The sequence below is a fragment of the Argopecten irradians genome, chromosome 2 (genome assembly GCF_041381155.1).
Source record: "Argopecten irradians isolate NY chromosome 2, Ai_NY, whole genome shotgun sequence".
Lineage (NCBI taxonomy): Eukaryota > Metazoa > Mollusca > Bivalvia > Pectinida > Pectinidae > Argopecten > Argopecten irradians.
The window spans coordinates 50,668,416-50,693,802 of NC_091135.1; the positions used below are offsets into that span (position 1 = coordinate 50,668,416).

Sequence of the window (25,387 nt, forward strand, 5' to 3'; positions counted from 1 at the left end):
TATCTGGGTCGCAATTGTGATTCCCATGTAGGGCAATGTGGGTACTACGCATAGTTATAACATTCTACCTGCAGAGCATTTAAGATAAGTTTTCAGCAGAAATTTTAAAGCATGGAATACACAATACGTTTCAATGAACCGTATTCTCTCATATTTGAATTGTTTTAAACGGATTTATCAATCTTATCCTTCTTAGTAGGAACTTTCACTGAAATTTAATCCAACTAACACTTTTTAGCGATTGTTATCAAGACACATTTCATTTTCACTATTCGGTGTTTGACCCCCGGGCCTGGCAGCTGACCCAAAGCTATACACCTACATTTATCAAAACGTATCGTCCAAAGTCAATACCTCTTCACATAAAAGAAGCTGCAAATTAAGTTATATAGCAATCATTGCTTTAAAACGTATCAGGATATTATTTTACAAAATGTTACTCTATTGAAACAACATTGTTGGGGATGGGAGTATACAAAAATCATATGTCTGTCTGTTATTCGTAACCTGGCTCTAGTACAATGGGATAATCTAAGACTTAAGTTTTGACTTAGCCAACCACAAATTATATAACTTATTGTAACGTCATCTTTGAATAGCTAAGTCTAAACGTTTAGGAAGTTCTGGACTCAAGATTGTTTCGTGATCCTGAGGCCAGGTCACTATACATACACCCATATCAATATATATCATTGTACACATTATTTGGTTTAAAAATGATTATCATGGGACAATAACGGCACGGACTCTTTTGGTTGGGTACAATTTAGACATAGTTCGATTTCACGACACGGCACCCTAATGATATTGTATTGTAATCCGCTTTCCTTACACGGGTTTTGTGAAATGGCTAATAACTCGTATTTTGTTAAATTCAACTCATCGCAAAAATTAATAATGAAAAAATACGGGGACATCTTCTGATAGGGCAAATATTAGGTATTGCCGAATTTTGCTGAAATGTCATAAGGGATTTCGAAGAATAGAAAATACAACCTTTCAGTTTTCAAACCGTCAAATATCACGTGGTTGTTTTTTCACACTAGAAACTGTAAACTAATGGCTACTTATAATTAGACTTCCATCCCGTTACCCCATATTTCAGACCATGCCAGTCAAACGTTCCTCCGTTTTATCCTCATGCTAACCTTTATCATAGCATGTGATATGTCACATTATAGACATCTATATGTAACAGCAGTTAACCAAGTTAGATCAAAATCGGTAAAAACAATGAACAATGACCTAAGTATCATGTCAACTAAAAAATGCATGCAAATCTACATATAGTCCAAACATTGAAGTGTCAATGAAATTGGCCTAGCAGTTTGCAATATGTTGTTTAGATATATAGTAGTCTACCAAAACAAGTGAATAGGGACATGTTTACCAAGACAGCTTTCTGCAACATTTACACATGATATCCAACATTGCTGCCAACTATAATTGTAAATGATCTAGTGTTATGTTCATGTCCGATCCGGTCAAATCTGTGATTATCAGTACATAGGTCTGTAACCGCATGGTACCTGTTGTTCTACTGCGCATGTGTAATGTTTTGTTTTATTTTACGCCATTAAAACGTTAAGATGTCATATTGCAGTGGCGCATCGTTCTTGACTTATATAACCCCTAAAACACAAGATCTAGTATTTTAGGAGTAGATGTCTGAACATTGTTTGGTTTCTACAAACACACAGACATGTGATTTCGTTGTCATGGTCTCAATTGAGAGTAAGCAGGGGTATTAATAAAATGAGGTTAACACTGTGGCTACAGACATATCTTCGGGAGCTCCATAGTGACGGGAATATTTTTGAGGCATTTACCGATATAGGAGGTAATTTTTGTATAAAAAACCCCAATCAGATAGATCCAACAATGTTCAAAGAATAGGAGTTTATACGCATGAAACAACGGATAAAACAAGAAGGGAAGTAATGTCAGCGGGGCCGTAACCAATGGGAAATCACCATCCTAACTGGTTCCCAAAAGAACGTCTAAATTACAGCGCGAATGAGACATTTCACGATCCATGGATTGAGGAATAGTGGAAATGACAGGTGTGTGCACAAATATTTAAAAAAGCGAATAATCTGCAACGCAGCCGTTGTCCCGAAATTAAGGACCAGGGCTACAAAATGCTAAGCAAGCCAGAACCATATGTTTTTTTAATCCCGTGCAGAATGGTCGTAGAAATGAGTATCCTACTGGAAAGGAAGATTGAGGAAAAATGTAAAAAGACAATGGCCGTATATGAAACAAAGATCGCGGTATTTGAGACATTAATAAACACAAAATGTGAGGAACCCAAAGTACGTGCCATCAATGTACCAGAAACCGTAATTATTGACTCGGTTATATCGGAAACAATGGAAAGTAAAAGAGATGCAATAATTTGTCGGTGTTTGGAATCCCGGAGCAGTGAGAGGAAAGTGGTGTCTCAGATAAAGAAGCGATTAACGATAATTTTATGATTGCGAAATGAACTCAACAGAAAACGGGTTAAAGGTTATATGGATAGAAAAACAAGATACGTGTTAAGACAAAACAAGACCATTTCTGGTTACTCTGGGGTCAAAGGAAACAATAAGGACACTGGTAAAGAACATTAGAAACCTGCGAAATAACGAGAAGTTCAATAAATTACAGTTCAGAATCGACCTAACGAAGCCTGAACGTGAGAAAGAAAGAGTCGACGAGTTGTTGATGTGTTGTCAAGATATCGTCCGGAAACAAAAACAATTTTGAAACAGTCTATTTTAAGTTACACTGGCCTTTGTAGATGACCTTTTGACCCCAAATTAAATCCCAGATTCTAATTTCTCATATGCTATCATTGTATGAAGTTTGAACAAATTCCGTTGATGTATCCTCAAGTTTGGAAACTAATATTTGTGAACTAATTTATTTTAAATAGTTACAATGGCCTTTGCATTTGACCTTTTGACCCTCAATTCAATACCCAGTTGTACTTTTGTATGATACCATTGTTTGAAGTTTGATCAATATCCGTTGATTTTTACTTAAGTTATCGTCTGAAAACTAATATTTTGTGAAACAACCTATTTTTAGTAGCAGTGAGCTTTTTATTTGACCTTTTGACCCCAAAGTCAATCACAAGCTATGCTATCTTATATGTTACCATTGTATGGAGTTCGAGCAAATTATGTTGTAGTGTTTTCAAGTTTTCACCTTTTTAGTCGACCCTTTGACCCCAAATTCAATCCCCAGCTGCATTTTCCGATATGCTTCCATTGTGTGAAGTTTGATCAAAACCCATCAAACAATTTGAAAGTTATCGTCTTGAAACCAAATCCGAACAGACAGACAAACACTTTTATCCCCTCCGGTTTCAACGGTAGGACACTAAGAAAGAGTATTTCAAAAAGCAGATCATGTCTTATAAAAAATTGTAATGATACTTTTATTACAATTCTTCATCGGGTTGTCACTTATGGGTATTAAAATGTAATAGCACCTTTTGGGAAACTTTCTTAACGGCGAAATTAATAGCTGTGATTAGCAAAAATTAACAGAGTCCTGTGTTATTAAGTAAATATAATAAAAAAAAAACCCTTGATACGACCTATTCTAATTTCTTATTTCCACCGTTGCTCGTTGTTTTCATAGGTCAAAGGGCCTAAAATGTAGACTTCTACTTTTCACTTCATAAGTGTGATGGTAACAATACACTTCATTTGGAAATTAATATAGTTAATATAGAAAATGTCATGTTCATAGAGGTAAATCAGAATTGTGAATTATGTGATCCACACCCCCAATGGCTCTGAAAGGGGTCAAATGTTAAGAATACCTTTTTGATGGTACAATCATTATGTGATCCACACCCCCAATGGCTCTGAAAGGGGTCAAATGTTAAGAATACCTTTTTTCTCACCTCACAGGTCACAAAGAAACTGTATTATATTTTTCGTATATCGACGGGTCATAAGGCCCATTTCAAAATCTGTAAATCGTTTTTTTTCTTGGCATTTCACATCTTCATTATTTGTTCAATATACATTATTGGAAATGAGTAAACAGTATATTCACGATGTGTGCCTCTATAAGATATTATTTTATATAATATAGTGAGCAAAGAGATTGCTACAACTATAAAGATGTTTCAAGTACTTGAATAACGGTATATAATGATAGCGAGATGCTATTTAATAATGATGCATAAACAATTATTATGAATAGTAATACATTAAAGGCTATCAATAAGCGAAGAGACGAGACATGTTCATTATAAGGTATCAGATATTGTCTTGGTCACATTGTAAATTGATGTGATTGTGCCTGCCTCCATGTTATATACAAATTTTACTGTACTGATCTCTAGTCAACATCCATCCGATTACAATCGCTTTTATCCCAGTACCCTGTCCAATTATATACATAAATCAATATTTAATTGGCTTTGAAGATCCCCCATCTCCATTGTCCTTAGAGTTTTACACACAAAAAACGTGATTGATGTTCTACGATTATCCATGATAATGAAGAGCCAGTGGAATTCTTTACAAGCCTACCGGGATTCGGTATGATATATAGTGAATTCTTTGGTTAAAAGGACGTACAATGTATCTCAACTACTGAGCGTATTGTTTGTGACGAGCTAATGATTTACCATAACACGTGATATGACAGATAATGCCACTTCAAGCGATTCCAGATACAAATGTTATTGAACGTGATCTATGACCTCCGAATGGTAGAAAAGGATAAAGGATTTCATTTAAGCATTGATGTCACTATTTTTTAATTTTATCGGGGTATGAAAAAATATTGTTTGCAAACTGTGTGAAACGGCCCAGTTCAGCACAGAAGTTTAATAGGAAAGAAAGAAGGGGAAATAACCAATGTGCTCATACATAACAACCACTGCCTATAGTATCAAGAAAGATGGGTTGATACGTCATTATTTGATTAGTGGTGCATTTAATATAATCACAGGATTGGTTTTATTTTTATCGATGTAAAAAAATCTCTCAACAAGTGTTGGATTGCTAACAACGATTCTCGGCAACAGTTAAACCTTGACGTGATAACAATAAAACAACCTGTGATTTTTTAATGCAGTATTACTAGAGGGTTGATATACTTAGATGACAATGGTGTGTGGGGAGAGGGTACTCTCTATTTGTATGGCTGTATATATATTCAACAAGAAGGCTATATGTTATATATACACATTTATTTACGCAGTTTGTATAATATTTAAGATCTATTCCGCTACATAGTTGGGTGGGTAATGAAGATTGACAGTTCCCGGACAAGATGGGGTACGACAGCACTTTCCTGCTGGGGCTGGTTCCAGATGACAATCGGACGGAAGGTTCCAGGTTACACACCTTCCAATAGGAACCAGACACTCACAAATAGGTCGGTCAAAATAGTTTGTTTTTTAATTTGATCTTTTTAACATCATATGAAAAAAATGCCTATCTTTGAAACAGAGACTACGTTGGCCAATTTAAAAAAAGTATGACATATTCTTTCTACAGATTATTGCACGAATAAACATTATAAGCAACATGCCATTAGTAAAAAAATGTCAAAGGAGACATATTATTGAGATTTAACGAATGAATTCTAGGTAATATATTTTTAAAGATACTATTTCCCGATGTGAGTTAATAACACATGTCTTTTATTGAGATTCAACAAGACACGTTTATACAAAAAACTTCCAGACGACCAAAAAGCAGGAGCGAACAGACATCTTGAGCATCGATTGGTTTATTCTGGGGTGTAGTTATCTGGATAATTAAGCTGAACGTAACTCGGGCATTGAGGCGTCCTGCAGCATTTCCCTGCAGCAGGAGGATTCATCCGACAAACGCTTGGGAGGTTATCCCACTGTACGCATCTTAAACAAAACCAGGGTTTGCTTAGCGTCAAGGGATTCAAAGTTCCGTATAGCCGGGAGATAAGCAAAGCATGTTAAGCGTTAAAGGTCATTAGAGGAATTCAGTATGAGACAAACATATTTAACAGAAACAATATATGATGGATCAAAATACGCACAAAAAGTTGTTTATATACATTACATTTATGATATACCATGGCTTATGATCAATGCACATGTTGAAAACCAAGTGAATCATTGAAAAATCTATTGGACCAAATTTTTGTTTTTATATTGGGTATTGCGTGAAAATATGAATAATAGGCATACGTTAAGCAGAACACGTTGTGGAAGCGCATATACCAGCTACATTAAGCCAAGTTTCTGATAAGGTATAGCAGTATGTTAATTTTTTCGAACTAACAGATGATATTTGAGGATAAAGCAAGCAAATGGTCAATGCGAGTAGTCAAGTACCGCGGTCATCCTAAAGACTGACAGGTGCAAATGCCCAGATCAAAATTCAGAAAAGAGAGATAACTGATATATTGGGTTTACTTACAGCTGTTGGCAGCTATATCTGCCCTGGCTACCGTCAGTACAGGTGCACCTGTAGTCGCAACCGTCCTTCCACGTCTGTCCTTGTTGATAAGCCTGGCCCTTGTAGGCACAACCTTCGAGTAACAATCATTTGTGGTGATAATTGACTGATTATAAAACAAAGAACAATCACATCTCCAATCATACTCCAAGACAACGACCAATGCCATACAGCTTACGAGCCTCAGAATATTGTTTGTTGATTGGAAAAGTGATCATTTTATTATCAACATTATTAGTATTTATCGTTTCTACAGATGTTATAACTTGAACTGGAATTTTGAAGGAATTTTGCAGAAAATGATGAAAGTAATATTTGATTTTTAAACTTGTTCACAAAAGACTAATTTCAAATGTTAGTTTTCATTTGATTAAACCAAAGATCATTTTATTTACTTTTGTTCTTGTTTTTTTATTCCTTAAAGTAATATTCAATAACGTTATTTCAATCTGTTTGAATAACTGTAAGATTGTAACAGATAATTTCAATTTTATTAAAGTAACTGAAACATTTTTGTTTCATAATACTTGTTGTATAAATATGTTTAAATAACACAGAAATGGATAGTTTTCCTTAGTTATATGCACAAAAACAGCACTGAAAGGAATGATGATGTAACATCATATGTCTATAGTAAGCGTACCAGTGTTCAGAACATTTAAGGATTTGAATAAATACTAAAATCCGAGAATGATACTGCATACGTCTATTTATGCGCATGATATAATCGATACCATCCGAAAGAGAAGAAAGTGTGGATGCAAATCTTTGACTTTGAATAAATATCCATACTCAACAAAAATAAGCTTACTGTGTCATCTTTTCTGTCTTAATTATTTTTTATCGTGAACAATTTGCAAATGTCATTATCAGCTATTTTATGATTTGTGGATGCAGACAGTAAGATAAAATACCATATATATACTAACCGTTTGAGTGTCCAGTGACAACCCCAGAAGATCCAGTTCCACTTCCTGTCATACCGCTCATACCGCTACCTCCAGGTCCATAATAACCACTTCCGGCATTGGTTCCAGATGTCATGGTTCCACCTACAAATTGACGGCAACTTGTTTATTAGTTTTCCTCCTAGTTCCATTTACTCATGGAAATACGAAGCTAGTGCATTCGCTTGTGAATGACCTAATTGATATTTGACGTTAGACAACATATAACCTAACCGATTTTAAGTTCACCGAAATATTTCAATTCCATGTATTAATGGTGCTGATGCTAAAATCTTTACTGTATAAAGCTAAGTCATTAATTTTTAACATTTTAAATTGATAATGATTTACAGGTTCTAGTACAACATTTTTACATATAAGGTTTCATTAGCTACATTTTAATAAATTTGTGTTACAAATTACATCCCAAAACAATGCACTTCTAAGTACTGTAACTCGTTCAACGTTATCTTGACTTATTTCAGTAAAGCCAGTGATATTGATATTAAATTTTGTAATTCGAGCTGTGAAACGATTATCTACACCAAGTTATTACACTGTAAGTCATTGATTAAGGTTGGTTTTCAAACCCTAGATAAATTGCTATAAATGAAATGGTCAGCAGACTTTAACGCAAAATTGATTAAATGCCTATAAAAGAAACGCGTTAGAGCCAAGGTTAATTACCATATAATGATTAATCGATATCGTGTGTACGTACCGCTACATTTGTTGCAGGTCTTGGCGCAGTTGTCCTTCACCCACCCGGCATAAGTAGCATCTGTACACACACTCTGACCATAGGCGGCGCAGTTACTGATTCTATCAGCACAGGAACCTGCAAAGATACTTCAAATATAGACACATACACACTAATTAAACCATTGCAGAGAGTGTTGGTTTTTGCTTGATTTTACATATAATGGACACGGATTGTATGAACCATGCGATAACGAGGATGTTAAAAGACAATATAAATACATCTCAATTTTAAATATTGGAACAGAATAAAATGCTTGGTCGATAATGTTTATTGAACAAAAAAATCAAAAGTACAAAGTTTTCAACTCCTTTTCGGTTTTGATATGCTATTTTTTATTCTCTTTTTTGTATCATTGTATTTGTGATCCATGATTGTTTTAAGTATTATTATTGGTAAATTTGTAACGGGTGAAAATATGTTCGTATTAATTGGAAGCGTCCTAGACAACGAGATCAATAATTATAGGTAGTTTGTATACCTAAGTTATCCAGGAAACAGTTCTATTGGTTTTACCGTTATTGGTCAACGACACACATATATACCTGCTGTGAAGAAAGAACGATTATCACGAATTATTTATGACACAAAAATACATTAATTTTTGAACCACCTATCTATCATGTGATTCTTAAAAGGAAAGTTTTATTTCCCAATCCGTACAAAGATCGACAATCATCTACGTACCATACCCAGAACCACCTACAGAAATAACACCACCTCCAGTTCCTGAACTACCGCCAGTACCGCCTGGGTATGATCCAATACCACTTCCACCGGTACCGTCTGGGTATGATCCAGTGCCGGTTCCACCGGTGCCGCTTGGGTAGGTTCCAGTGCCGGTTCCACCTGAACCACTTGGGTAGGTTCCTGTTCCAGTTCCACCGGTACCGCCTGGGTAGGTTCCAGTACCAGTTCCACCGGTACCGCTTGGGTAGGTTCCAGTGCCGGTTCCACCTGAACCACTTGGGTAGGTTCCTGTTCCAGTTCCACCGGTACCGCCTGGGTAGGTTCCAGTACCAGTTCCACCGGTACCGCTTGGGTAGGTTCCAGTGCCGGTTCCACCTGAACCACTTGGGTAGGTTCCTGTTCCAGTTCCACCTGAACCACTTGGGTAGGTTCCTGTTCCAGTTCCACCGGTACCGCCTGGGTAGGTTCCAGTGCCGGTTCCACCTGTGCCGCTTGGGTAGGTTCCAGTGCCGGTTCCACCTGTACCGCTTGGATAAGTTCCAGTGCCGGTTCCACCGGTACCGCTTGGGTAGCCACCAGTGCCGGTTCCACTTGTGCCGCTTGGATAAGTTCCAGTGCCGGTTCCACCGGTACCGCTTGGGTAGCCACCAGTGCCGGTTCCACCTGTACCGCTTGGGTAGCCACCAGTGCCGGTTCCACCTGTGCCGCTTGGATATATTCCAGTGCCGGTTCCACCTGTGCCGCTTGGGTAGGTTCCAGTGCCGGTTCCACCTGTACCGCTTGGATAAGTTCCAGTGCCGGTTCCACCGGTACCGCTTGGGTAGCCACCAGTGCCGGTTCCACTTGTACCGCTTGGATAAGTTCCAGTGCCGGTTCCACCGGTACCGCTTGGGTAGCCACCAGTGCCGGTTCCACTGGTACCGCTTGGGTAGCCACCAGTGCCGGTTCCACCTGTACCGCTTGGGTACGTTCCAGTCCCTTCAATAAAATTCTTTATGATTAGATTGATATGGATGTGCAAATAGTCTTTTGTCAAAACATGTTTTTATCTGGCCGTTCCAAGCAGGTGGAAGGTTGAAATGGACCACAGAAGCCACTCTTCTAATACATTACCATAATCCGGTATGCTCAACGTCGTTGAATATAACTTCCATTCCAAAGTTCAATGGAATTTGAGGTTAAAGCATTGACATCTGTAAGCCAGGTTTCCCATGCATACCATTTAAGCTGGCAGTGTTTTTTTATTTAGTTTACAACGAATCTTACTGTCACCATGCCTATGTTTCAACTGCAAGGAAAGGCTTTGACTCCTACAGGCTAAGTCTCCCATGTGTTTAATGAAAGCCGGCAATGAATTGTTACTTTTGGGATAGTATCCAGCGTATCTTGTTGACACCTTAGGTAGCTTCCAACTGCAGGGAAATACAATGATGCATACAAGCTAGGCTAGTTTTTGCTGTGCTCACACCTCGATGAAACCACATGTTTGTACAGCGTATGCAATATGTTAAGCTTTCATTGCTTGAGAAATTGGATGGTCTGCATTTTTGTGTTTTTCGTAAAATCAAATCTAACCGGAGGCAATAACTCTGTAACATGCGTTATATGCTTAAACCCAAAACAATTATAGATAGCGTGAAAAGCAACAAAAAAATCTAACTATAGCATTCCAAAGCACGTTTTTTAGTATTATTATATTATGATTATATTATCAACTTCATAAGTTGATTTGAAGTAAAATTTTGCTCCCCTTACTTATTTTACACATAACAATAAATGTAGTTACTTTTTCTTTTTGTTCATGGAATAGTGATGAAATTAAAAACAATCAACAAAAGAAAATAATAAAGTACATAATGATTCATTTGATGATCTAAGGACTAAAATTTGTTGTCATGCCATTTAAACGGCTATTGTATTTGTTACATATATTATTCAAAGTTAAACTTAATTTATTAGTTTTTTTAAAACATTTAAAAGACCATAAACAATATTGAAAACCATCCATCAACATTAAGATTACTTAAGACATTTTGTGTGTAATCAAAACAGGAACTGAAATCATTCAACAATGAGAAATGACACAATGGTATATCAGAAGAAGGAAAAAATGTATAATAATACCTGTTCCGGTGTTCGGGTACATTACAGAGCCTGTTCCGGTGTTTGGATAGGCGCCAGTTCCGGTGTTGGGGTATATGCCAGAGCCAGTGCCGGTGTTGGGGTAGGTGCCGGAACCAGTTCCGGTCATGGGATAGGAGCCTGAGCCAGTTCCGCTGTTGGGATAGGAGCCTGAGCCAGTTCCGCTGTTGGGGTAGGAGCCTGAGCCAGTTCCGGTGTTGGGGTAAGAGCCTGAGCCAGTTCCGCTGTTGGGGTAGGTGCCGGAACCAGTTCCGGTGCCGCTACCAGTTCCGGTCATGGGATAGGAGCCTGAGCCAGTTCCGCTGTTGGGATAGGAGCCTGAGCCAGTTCCGCTGTTGGGGTAGGAGCCTGAGCCAGTTCCGCTGTTGGGGTAAGAGCCTGAGCCAGTTCCGCTGTTGGGGTAGGTACCTGATCCGGTCATTGAACCACCTCCTATGAAGCGGAAATGATTTCAATCTATTAATATTAAATTTACTTTACATGATGTATGTTGGTAAGACCCAGTATTATAACTGGAATTAAGGTTACATTCCTTTAATGATCATAAACCTTATGAAACATTAAAGAAGAAAACATAAATTAAGAATCGGTATATATGTACATTAATTTCAATAGTAATAAACGAAAATTAAATGAAATTGTAGTAACAGAAAAACGAGATATGTAAACTGTCTATTATATTAAGAAGGAAAATATTACTTTTAATTGAAGAAGAAACGCGAGTTTATTACATAAATAATCAATAGATGCATAATCATCCAGATGACATTAGAAAAACCTCAAGCGAACACTAAAAATGTAAAGTTATACCCTTTTGAATTATCAAATACAGAGTAACAGTCATTAAAATAACATAAAATGAGACAGTGGGATAAGAGTCGTCAAAGAAATAAGTCCAACGACAATTATATCTAAAATATTTTTTTTAACAAAGCGAGGCGTGATGGGAATGACATTGTCACAAAATACCAATGCAGGTTTTCAAAAAGAGCAACGGACGTAAAATGAATACAAAGCAATACAAAATTCAATGGAAGTTACCATAATTTCACCGTACAGTGTACAAACAACAAGACCTACCTCCTCAACATGCAATTAAAATACAAAAACAATCTAAACTACAATATAGATACATCAGATGCGAATTCAAAAAAAATAAAAAGTATTCTTGTTAAACGTTTACAGAGACGTTAAATAAGTACAAGTTTGGTTGTATCTTTTGTGCATATTTCTATTGTGTTCAATATACAACATCCCAATGAATGAATTGAAGAAAATAAGTTTAAGTTAAAATGCAGTTGATATAGATAAAGATAGGACAATACAGTCAACCAGTGTGAAGTTGGATGATAACGATGGTTATAATAGCACATGGACGTTCACGGAAGTCAATCATGAATTACACATGTGATTAACCTGGAAGGATGAACTCACTTCCATTAAAACAGTTGACATGCAGAGAACAATCAATTGATATAACTATAATGCGATCAGGTTATGTATTCTGCTCACTTTCTTTGTTATTAAGCTTCAATCATTGTAATAACACGTAAAAGAACACAGCCATTGCAGCTATGGCGACAGCAAACAATAAACGTTTGGAATTTATGTTTACGTCACATACAGGAGTCGTTACCCTTTTTAAGTTTAATTGTTACTTAATTTAAAAAGGGAACATAACTAATTTGGTGTAATTTTGCATAGGTGACACACACAAAGCATCTTTCAGAAGCAAGCTTGTCATTTTAGTCAGATGCACTTATGTATGCTGTTACTGACATGACATACCATTACCATGTATTGCTGTCAGTCAATATTGAAACTTTGATATCTTTCAGGCGGGTTGGTCGTCATTTTGATAGACATATGATCAATATGAAACTTTAAGCATTAAAGGTTTGTAGAGGTAGCAATTATATTGAAAGCTTGTAGGCTGCTGAAAACCAAAGAAAAGCGATTGTTTTATGTAACTACACATGCCTATTACTGGAATAACTATGCTCCCTCCAGATCCCGTTCCGGTTCCGGTCATTGTTCCTGTGCTACTAGTCAGCATTCCTATGTCGTTAATGCAGATGTTAAACGGTAATTAAACTACTCATCGAAATATCCTTTGTCCACTGTTTAATTCACTTAATTGGTGTCCACATATGACATACGTTTGATATGCTAAAGATTATTATAAGATTTTTTTTTTCAATTTTAAATTGATTGAAAAAAATACGTAAATGCAATATTTGATAATATATGATCTCAAAGAAAAAAAATCACGATAGGAATACGAGAAATTGATTTAGTGATGGATGAGTTTTATCGACAGCTGCAATGAAAATGGACGACGACGACTTGGTGTTACATACATTTAGCAGTATAAAATAAATAGTCTCAGTATCATTTGGGAAAGGGAATTTCACATTCCATTAAGCGTATGGTTTGTGATACCTGCATACACGTCCATCTACTGTATACCACATGTTTTAACGAACAGTTTGTTAAAAAGTGATTGGGCTACTTACACAATATTATTCTGTTTGTTTTACAATTACTACGAACGTGCGAATCTAACAACATATTGAAAAACATAATATCGATTGCGCAAAGATAGGTAGGATTACAGTATATTTTGATTACCATTGTCGATGTATTAGAAAGTTATCCCCGACGTACTTACCGCATTTGTTACAGAAGGCTGGGCAATTCTGGAGTACCCATTGATTGTACTGTTGATCGTTACAGACGCTCTGTGTGTATGCCGCACAGTTGTTCAATTTATCGGTACAGGAAGCTGAAATATAACCAACTTTTCAAACAACCATCATTCTCATCATATATGTGTGTATGACCTGCTCAGTAATGATAGCACAACGAAAAGATGTCAAGTTGATTTGCTTTTATTACGGGAGGACTAACTTAAATCTGAATAAGCTATATGATAATTATGCTATAAGATAATTGAAGCTAAGATTTATTAAAATGTGTACTCACAACTACCACTGGTTCCGGCTGAAATATTGAAATATTGTTTGTAAATATTATTTGTCATTAATAATTTCAACATTGGGAGTGATCTATTTTACGTAAATACGAAATGCCTTTGAAATAAAAACAAAAGTTTCATTCACGAGAGACTTAAGTTACCAAGGAAATACAAACTACTGACTGGCGGCCCATTATCGTGATGCACTCATTATCGAAATTTTGAATGCCGCTCTCTACAAAATGCTATTTTTATATACCTTTTTGAGTGTAGAGAGATAAAATATCAAATTTATCTTTGATATTTTAAAGTTTTAGAACGTAATATACCAAATTTGGTTGAAATCTGACAATAAATACTCAAGGTATCGAGCGGAAACCATGTTTTGACGATTTTAAAGTCCCGTAACTCGTGCAAATATTTACGGATTTCGACCATTACTAAGCTAATCCGAGATCACATTCATATAAAACAATTAATAAAATTTGGTTGAAATTGGACGATAAATATTTGAGTAATCGAGCGGAAAACACGAAGACATGGCGGGCGTCATTACTTCCGTCATAATCGGCCATTATCTTACGATATGATTTACTAAGTACATGATGGAAAACATGACACGTTTTCTGTCTTTTGCTTGAACATTTTTAGATCAAATATATCGTTTTTTAAATCACGATAATGGGTACAGTAACTTGAGTTGATCACGATATGTTACGAAATTTTTCAAACGGCTGTTTCTATTATTTTTGTTTGTTTGTTTGATTGATTTATTAACGTCCTATTAACAGATATGGTTATGTAAGGACGGCCTACCATGTATGCGGTATGTTGCGTTTATGTTGTGTGAGGTGCGTGATTTGGAAGACTGCGGTATATTCATGTTGTGTCCTCTTGTATAGTGGAACTGTTGCCCTTTTTATAGTACTATATCAATGAAGCATGCCGCCAAAGTTACCAAGCAACACACCCCAACCGGTCACATTATACTGACAACGGGCGAACCAGTCGTCCCACTCCCTGCATGCTGAGCGCTAAGCAGGAGCAGTAACTACCATAAAATTGGTTATAAATCGATGGAACTATTATCAAATTGAACTGTTGTGAGAAAAAGATTATTTAGATACCTCGAAATCTAACATTTGTATCATATTGCCATTGCTAATGGGTTAACTAATCGAATAATCAAGAACGTTTTAAACACTCGATAAAACACTTTCAAAGATAGCGAACGGAATTTGTGTGTAAATTGAAGTACGTGACAGCAAACAGGACAATGTAAAAGAAAATACCGCCACAGTTGTGATACTATCAGAACTAAGTAGATATAGCTGCTGTCGAAGGCAACGGGAAGATAATTTAGAAACAAGTGTTTTATAATTTTGAGGAAAAACCCGGTTGATCTGTAAAATAAATAAATACTAAACGCTGAAATGTTCCTAATTTAAAACAAAATGCTTTGTTTTTATTTTTATATTTCAGTATCTAACTTATAGAAAAAAATATTTAAAAAACAACAATTTTTCCCTTATATCTGAAGTGTGGTGTTATGGGAGCATTAGGCAGATAATTAACAAAACCACAAAATTTGATACGAGAAGTTACATAATTTAAAAAAAAAAATCTAATGTATATGGACAATATTGTTAAAGATGGAATAATCATGAAAACACTCCTGGGTAAAATATCAGACAGAAGTATTGTTACTTGGGATACGCCCTTATAGGAGAACCCTTACAAGGGCATGTGTATACATATCTCTCAACAGCGGGTTATAGATATACTGTGTGTACTCACGGTTCATGATCAAATGGAATCCACCATCCCCACCACCTGCTTGTTGAAATATAAAAGAGAAATATTTCAAACCGATTGCATTTCCATTGCCATATTGTAGAATTACTGTACATTGTGTGTTTCAAAGAAGAATGTGCTTATCAAGATAAATTGTCAATTACATTTAGTTGAACCTATAATTGCAGTATAACAACAATTGGTGTTCCACTTACAAAGTATATTGTGTAGCTCTTTCTAATTTAGATTTAATAACATAATCAAGTACATGTATATGCTTACTAGAACCTCCTGTCTGTCCCATAGAACCACCTCCTGTCTGTCCCATAGAACCACCTCCTGTCTGTCCCATAGAAGTTCCTGAGTCAACAAATTTTTTTACCTTGATAATCAGATGGAGATGTAATTACGTGTTGCAACGCAATCGACTTAACCTTATTTGATTTCGTAAATGCATGCTGTATTCCACGCTACCTTGAATTGTATAAACAAATATACATAAAAGATACAATTTAAAAGATTATGAAAATGATAATGGTGGTGATGGCGATAATGATGATGTATGATTGTTGCAATATTATTTTATAATAAATGTGCTCTGACTTTCAAATATTTTCGTTGGCAAATAGCATTTAACTAGATTTAACCAAATGGCGCATACATACCTGAACTGTAACCGCCTGCAAAGTAATGGAAAATTATAAATCAACCATCTTTTATCATTGTTTTGAATGAACATAATCTTCCATTTCTTAATTAAGCATTCATGTCACTATTGTTTTTATTTCATCCAGGTATGAATAAATTGTATTTGCAAACTCTGTGAATCTGCGTGACAGAATTTATTGCATAACTGAATGAAATCAAAAAGGTGACTTCTAGGCTTATGTTTTTTTATACGATAACAAATCGTTTAAACGCACGATTCCATTCATTTCTCAAGATATTCAATACACAACGTCAATAATGCCTCTATTATGACGGCACGATAACGTCGAGTAATCGCGCCATATTAGGCCAATTAGATTGTAAAATTAGGTATACAAATTAATTATTAGCAGCTGGTAATATGGTAACATTAAATAATATAATCAATATGAATATACAACTTTATCAATCCAGTAATGGGTAGTGTCGTATGCTAACCATAAGGATGAGTATATTTTATACCGATTTTCTTGGAAATATTGAAACCAAATATTTCAATGTAATTGAAAATAACCACTGATCACAAAGACACGTTTAGGCCTTTATATTTAATTTTACAGACCATGATAACTTACATTTGTTGCAGGTCTTGGCACAGTTGTCCTTGACCCATCCAGCATAATCTGGATTCGTGCAGGTTGAAGCATCATAATCTTTACAATTGCTTAATGTATCCACGCACGTTGCTGAAATTGGAATCCAATATCTGAGTGGTAATATAGAACTGTCCTTTATGTTATATATGATTGGGAATTGAATACTGAAGCTTTATATTATGACTTGATTAGGGCATTTAATTTATATTTATCTAAATGCGACTAAAATATCGCTCTCGGAAAGTCAGTTCAATATGCTGTCATATAGTGGGGCATTTATTACAACATACACGTTTAAACACGCACCTGTCTGCATTTGACCAGCTCCCCCGCTACTCTGGATCACCACAGAACCCCCTGTATAGTAAATACTCACATATCGATTACTTAATCATAAATAGTAATGTAGTGTTAAAATCAATAAACAATTTCAATTATCTCAACACAAAACGCTGACGATGGTAATTTCTCTATCTAAAAGAGGAGCAGACGAATCATTTTTTTTTCTTCAGTTACAACAATACGCCTCAATTTACATCACCACCAGTGACAATTTCTTGGTTAACTTTAATATAAAAATATTGAAAATAATGATAGCATCCTGTAAAACTATCCATGACACTATGTCTTACTTAAAGTTCGGAATGCGCATACACCAAATGCAAAATAAATCATGTATTATCATGTTTGATAGCATTTGGAAAAAGAAATCTATAATATTAGTAAGTGATGGTTGTGTACCTCCCAATTTTCTCATTTAATCTGCATAGAAATTATTTAGATGCCGCTTATCCTCTAAACAATAGAACGGCCAACGCTAGATCCCTGATAAGGTCAAGGTATCACACTTTCAAGCCTGATCGCACACACCTATAGTTATACCCTACAATCGATATGCTTCATTACCTCATTATTACCTACACTGTTGAAATTGACAAACGGCGATGGAATATAACCATCTTAATACCAACTCAGATACGTAATTTGAATTGAAATAAAAATGAATTACAACAAATTATGAGTATAACCACTATTATGTTTACAGAAATTATGAACAACCCATTTAAAAAAAAAAACAAAAAAACGTACCATATATTTGACTCACGCTAAAATACTCTCGAAAGATGCCAATTTGAAACTAAGCCGGCACTTGAAAATAAGCCTGTAATCTCTTGCTATCGAAGAAAATAAGCAGCGATTTTTTCCAAGTTCTTAGGACATGCGACGTTTTGTAGTGTTGAGTACATCTTATATTACATCTTTAAAAATAGACTAATGTACAAAATGTAAAATATACATTATGCAATATACGTAGACTAGATGATCCGTTGTTGGACAAATATCACTTTAAGAACGGTACAATTAAAAGGAGATGGCGGACAAAGTATTATGATTATACGTCATCCAATTGATTCGAGTAAGGCTATTTCTTTTGACCTTTGACCTTACCTTGTCCTGATCCCTGTGTTCCCATGCCTGTGGCGCCACCTCCACTTGTCTGGAAGTTACATTGAGGTGAAGAGCAACAGGAATTGGGATCTTTGACCATGAAACATCCCTGTGGCAGGTTGTCATAGTGTGGGCATCTGTGAAAGAATGAGATAATGACAGTGACAATTCAATGAATTCATTACCTCATCATATTTTCGCGTTTTTGCGAATTGCGAACATTTGATCCTTGCAATAACTGATAAAAAATATTTACTAGATAGAACGCGAAATTTCAATAAGTTGAATATTTGTTTCGATTTATATATAATTCGTGAAAGTGTAATTTGCGAAAATGCCTCGGTATCCTACTTATATTTCTGTGCAATGGCATTTGGGTATCGTATATACTAATGGATAACTACCGCTGGATAAACTTGTGCTTTATCCGTCAATACTATTATGTGAATTTGTTCAACATCTGACGGAACTGTTTTAACTACACCCAAAACTGTAACCTTCCAGGGAATGAAACGTCATTCAGTCCAACTAAAAATGACATCAAATTCACAGGAATTACGTCATTTTTACGGTGGATGACGGATAATCAATGTTTAATATTTTCATATTGATTCAATATTACACACTGCATGTAACTGCTAGTAATGTTTGAGTATACGCTAATATACTTCCCATAGTAGTAAAAAATGATTACACTCTCTTTCAATTTAGTGAATGATTTTTTTCCTTCGCACCAAAGAATAGTCTCGATTTGATTGAAACAAAGTAGGTAACTAAAATTTGTTTTCGTCTTGAATGTCATAATAATTGGAGGATAAATAGAATACACGGTTAGTATCTTAAAATACACGTTTTATTTTGGTGCCCGACATGCAAAGTAATGCTCAGCTTTCCTAAGTCTCTCACCAAAATAAACCTTGTAGTGTAAGATACTAGTTATGTATTCATTTTGACATTGGTATATGAGTATCCTACCTGGACGTGTGTACATTGGTATTTTGGTATCCTACCTACATGTCTGTCCATTGGTATTTTGGTATCCTATTTACACATCTGTACATTGGTATTTTGGTATCATACTTACACATCTGTACATTGGTATTTTGGTATCATACTTACACATCTGTCCATTGGTATTTTGGTATCCTACCAACACTTCTGTACATTGGTATTTTAGTATTCTACCTACACATCTGTACATTGGTATTCTATTTATACTTCTGTACATTGGTATTTTGGTATTCTACCTTCACATCTTTACATTGGTATCCTACTTACACTTTTGTACATCGGTATTTTGGTATTCTACCTACACATGTGTACATTGGTATTTGGTATCCTACTTACACTTCGGTACATTGGTATTTTGGTATCTTACTTACACACATGTAAATTAGTATTATGGTATATTACTTACACTTCGGTACATTGGTATTTACCGGCGACGCCATCCTGACATGTACAGTCATACTTGCATGGTACTGTCCATGTCTGACCTTGTTGGTAGACCTTTCCTTCATACTGACATCCCCCACCTTGAAATAAATACCAACGAAACGTAAACCACTGCTATCAAGCTTCAATGTCAAGTTTACACTATGTCTTTTATATGTGTTTCATAAAGTCATAAAAAAGTGATAACCTTTTTGAAATACTTGTCAGAAACCATTTAGATTATAGAGTATACAGTTAAGTGGAAGACTAAATAAGTATTTTCCATCTGGTTCACAAATCGTTATTATGATAAAGCATTGCCAAACCATTATAACCCCATGGATATCAAATAAAGCAATAATCATGGTTAAATAAACCTGAATATAAATGCGATGAACTCGACGGTTTTTTTCTGTGCAGTCCGGTTTCTACATTTACATAGTCTTTAATACCGTATTCGATCCAATAAGTGAAAATTGAACATCACTAAAGGGGTGATTAAAAAGATCAAATCCAAGACTTATTGATGAAGGTGCCTCAATAAATGAAGAGGTATGTTTATAGGAGACATTACACATGACTCTCCGTGGCATTGTTATAGCTGGCAATCATCATGCCTTAATATGTCGTAGAATCACTATGTTTTCTTTTTTGATATTCCTTCCATTTTATTGTTACCTACGTACAAATGACTTCACAAATTGAAGAGGAGAATATAAAGCGAGAAAATAAGAAAAAGCAGTAGCGCAATAAAAGCAATGGATTTTGTATATCTAAATGGACGAAGACTTATTTTCAGTCTTTGATTTCGCCCTAATTATAGCACACATATCATAAATATAAGTTCATCAAGTAGAAACATCTACATTGAAAAAGAAGGATATTGACTGAAATGTTGAAAATTGCTGACCTTTGAAATACTGAAAAAAGATGTTTTTATAATATCATTACTATTTTTCATAATGTCCTTTAAACAGCTCATGTCTATTGATAATACTCAGGATAATGATTAAATTAGATCAATTTCAAGATAGCAGGATACCGATACCAAGAGTTCATGTAGTCTGGTATTGGATAAGTGAGGTCATGTCAGACATCCGGTACATGTCACGTGCAATTGTTCCGTCTAGAAAAGTTTATTCTGGTATTAAATGCTGACGGTTCATTACAATAGCATGTGTTGCCTTATCGGCAATACGTGATCGTCACACACAAGTCGAAGAGTCGTCAGGTGTTTAGTGCTGGTGAAGTGCAATGCATGTTCTGCTACACTCGTCAAGGCCACACATACATATCTAATCGTTGTATGATAATGATGGTCAACTAAAATTTTAACTTTAAAAGCCAATAACTGCTAAAAGAGTTCGCTTTTCTGTATTCAAAAGACAGCTCAATTAACATGTATTTCTCCAAAATGAAAATGTTTTCAGTAATGTCAACGCGTTCTCGGCTCATTAATTAGTTTTGTTTTTTATTTTGGCACATGCGTTGCATATTTCAATGGTAAATCAAAATACATACAGGAGACTTACGAAATGCTGGCCCCGATAGTCCGGAAAACTTACGTTCCGAAACGAAACATCAGTGAACATATTTGATTATTTTCAAGTAAAGGGAATCCGGCAATCTGGAATAATTCGATTTTGCACGGTTAAGAATATCGAGTGACAACACGTTATCAGAAAATGAAATGTGTTATCACCGAAACACTACCTATATTTTAACTACATAAAATATGTTTGTGCCAACTAGCCATGGATAGTGGTAGACGGTGTCGCAGTTCGAACACAATCTAATCCCATTATCGGATGGCAGCTGAAATATCGTAGTTCGCCACAAGCACTTCGAATCTGACTTCAAGAACTCATATACACCATGACCAACATGGCTCAGCAGCCATTTGTCACAGGTATATCAACAGTAAGTGTTGGGGTCGCCAGCAGATGTCCATGCGTGGTTTTGCCTTAAATTACCTCCCCTCTCACTAATGTATAAAGTTGAACATTTTTCTTCTGTTCTAGACATGTAGACTTCTATATAAGCTGCTTCATCAGCTCATGATGATAGTTTTTGTTGAAGATGCTCCTTTGCTATAATTAAGATGTTTTCTGTAGTAATTATAACAGAACATGTATTGTGATCCACAAACGCCCTGCAATATATTTCCGGTAACGAGTAAGGATACATGTCAAGATTATCACAAGGACTGGATAATAGAAAGCTCGGCTTATTTTTGCAGACAACTCAAGCTATGCCTTATGATACTACATATAACGCAGACTAGGATGATACTTTAACTTATACCGATAAGTAAATGTCCTGTTCTGTCACTTCCATCGGATACATAATAAATACGGAACTGATTAGTTCCATGTCTGTACGCAAAAATTCGTAATTTCATGCAAATTATTCAATTGAGTAGATTATATATTATATGTGCTTTCTTTTCCTCAAGTATCAATGAACTTATATTTTTCTTTTACTGGAAATTTCCTTTTTGTATTTAGGAAAATCATATAGAATGATAATAATAATGATGTAATCTTTTCCATTGTAAATTTAGTATCCTCCATGTTGATACACCGACGTCTTGATATAAATATGGAATTGCTAATCGATATCTTAGGCGGCCATCTTTATCAGAAATGCAATATCGGAATTTCTCTCATACCTACACGTGTAATACTGGCTGGTCTAGGGCAATACACTCATGTCGCCTGAAGCTGTATTGCATGCCTACCCATGCAATAGAGCCTCTTGACGTCACACCGTCAACAAAATTACTAGTTTCTCGGTACAATTTTAACATTTTTTCCCAGAAACTATACTGTATTTACTTTTAAAGACACAAACAATAGAATATGTGTTGAAAATATCACACAATTATCGTACATGGAGTAATTATTTGCATTCACTGAATCTTTTTCGAATTCATTTCAAAATGACGGAAAGTCGTAGTAGTAAAGTTGGACTTAAACACCGATGTATGAGAGAAAAATACTATTTCATAAGTGGATATGAAGGAAAGGGATATTCTTCCCTTGGGATCACAAAATGTAGTAAAATCCTTGGCAAGCCTCGGGCTTTACGACATTTTGTGACCCTCGGGTAGAATATCCCTATCCTTAATATCCACATATAAAAGAGTCTTATAGCATCATTCCAAATCGCATTTTTTATGCATTTATATCTCCCAAATAACATAACCCTCCATTCGGAATAACATTTTTTGTTACATCTGAAATAAAACGTTTTTCAGTCCTGCTTATTTCGCACATGTCTGTGTATCCAAAAACTGACGAAAAAATTAAAGCAATCATGTGGAACCATGTTTAAAATAAATCCACTCACCGGAACCTGATTGACGTATAACTCTAGTACGACGTTTGCCTTTCAAGGCATTCGCGCATACCAGACACACCGCAAGCAAGACCAGGATTCTCATGACGATCGTTCCGAGTGTCTACGATTGCTGAGGGCGAAAAGAATGATTCGTCGCTTTTATCTTTGAACTGGGTCTGATAACGAACCAGGTTATGACGTAGTGAGGTGGAAGTTTAATCTAACTCACCATGTAAGCATGATGAGATACGGCAACACCATATTGACACTGGGTCTGCCCTTAAAAGGGGATATATAAACAACCGTAGTACTCGTCAAACATAGCCCATATCACACTCTAACAAATAAACATCGTGGTACTCAAGGGATCGTTTGTCCTGAAACTGACAAAGAGATCATCAATATATCACTATTTTCCAACTTGGTTTTAAATTTGAAATATTTCCTTAATGGCAAAATCTATTTATTCTATATATTTATATCGTGTTTGTGTTACTAGGAGTTGCACAATTGCGTCTCATGACAAATACTTTAGTCACAATTGATACATTTTTGATAAGGCCTTTCCTAAATTAAGTTAATCTAAATATAGCAACGGCTAATCCTTAAACAGTTGATATCATTTACGGTAAACAATTTGTTCTTATTTGGTCTGAGTCTTCCTTTAGTGAAGGAGAACCATTTTTGTATAAATGGTAGACATGGCTCCGATTGCTCGAAACAAAAGAGAAGACTTAAGTCAAATTTTATGTTTTTCTCCATACAAAGCTTATATGAACAATTTTGATTTAAGTCAATTTTTGACTTATCAATAAGTTTGTTTCGAGAAATCCGAGCCTGGTCCCCCAGGGGCCTGAGAGGCAGGGTCAATAATGGAAAATCTAATGCCTTCAAGTTGGTGGCTTGTGGTCTTACCCTGTAACAGGTGGGCGATACAGTCCCAGTTAATTACCTTCCTTTGTTGATGTTTTATAGAAAAATAAATTAAAATATATCTGTCAGATAAGCTGCCATTATATATTATATAATGGACTACCAATGTTATTCAGATAAATGGCATTGACTTTCATTCAATGCTACAGGTGTCATATGGACTAAAAATCTTAAATGACATCAAAATCTGGTAAAGTTTTCTTAACCTTATGAAATTGGTCCCGTTTAAGAGTAACAACAAGAGGTGTCTCCCCTTTCTCTGCTCTTCATTTCATCCCACTAGTATGATACTATTAAGTTGCGTTCTTTGTTCAAAGTATGAGTATTGTGTTGTCATGCAGAGCTATTGCAGCTAAACAATGGGGATTTGAAAACTAAATCATTGGATACCATGGTCTCCGACTGAATCAAATGATGTGCTTATTACTAAACCACATATAATAAATTACCATGCATTACTCATTAACAGAAATTTTCTTTTCAAATTAAATCCGGTAGTCTTAAATACATGTTATACTGTGAAACAAAGTGATAATAGCACTTACATTAGTATACCACTACACAGGTGTCTATGCTATTCACCAAATACTTTGCAAATAGTTTTTTTCTCAAACAATTTAACTTCTTGGAAATGATATGTTTGGAATAGCTGCAATGCATTATTGTGATTTAATTAAACAAACTGCCTTAATGACGGTCATACTCAACTTCTTCCATATACAATCGTGACAATATATGATGCGAAGGAGTGAAGAGACATTGGTTACACTCTATATTTATAATATATGTCGAGAACATGGAATAAACCTCCTGTATTTACTGAAGGTAACAATTTCAGATGTTATATGGGGCAGTAGGTGCCCTTAGCCTGTCCTAATGCTTAATAATGTTCAGTTTGTGGTCAGGGACATTATCCTGACTGTATAACGACTAGTATCACCTTAGTCTATATCCATACTATTGTCTCCGAAAATAGACAGCTGATGAGATTTGACAGGTGCGTTTGTACTTGTACTTTAGAGTTTTCGGTATTTATCCAGGAAGGAGTAGGCGTTTATATGCATATTTGTGTATGTGTTTCCACGTGTAAAAGATAAAGTCACTGTACGTTATACTTAAAACGTGTATTCTAAAAGGTCACTGTCTATAGTAATGCT

At 35.5% G+C, this 25,387-nt stretch overlaps 1 protein-coding gene across 4 annotated transcripts; it reads right to left on the minus strand.

Moving 5' to 3' along the window:
- Positions 1-5,186: 5,186 nt before the first annotated feature.
- LOC138315832 (putative per-hexamer repeat protein 5) lies at positions 5,187-23,463 on the minus strand. 4 transcript variants are annotated; one of them, XM_069257126.1, is made up of 17 exons: positions 23,307-23,463; positions 19,939-20,056; positions 18,522-18,658; positions 17,379-17,429; positions 17,052-17,162; positions 16,434-16,448; positions 16,051-16,128; positions 15,772-15,807; positions 13,983-14,000; positions 13,669-13,782; positions 12,978-13,055; positions 10,980-11,429; positions 8,853-9,833; positions 8,127-8,243; positions 7,388-7,510; positions 6,420-6,531; positions 5,187-5,878 (listed from the first exon to the last, which is right to left on the minus strand). In XM_069257126.1, the coding sequence occupies exons 1-17, from the start codon at positions 23,398-23,400 to the stop codon at positions 5,749-5,751; spliced, it is 2,763 nt and encodes a 920-aa protein (XP_069113227.1). In that variant the 5' UTR covers positions 23,401-23,463; the 3' UTR covers positions 5,187-5,748. The 4 variants fall into 4 exon arrangements, with proteins under 4 accessions (XP_069113227.1, XP_069113226.1, XP_069113224.1 ...); XM_069257125.1 differs by having other exon boundaries at positions 5,187-5,360; positions 15,772-15,810; XM_069257123.1 differs by having other exon boundaries at positions 15,772-15,810.
- Between the last annotated feature and the right edge of the window lie 1,924 nt (positions 23,464-25,387).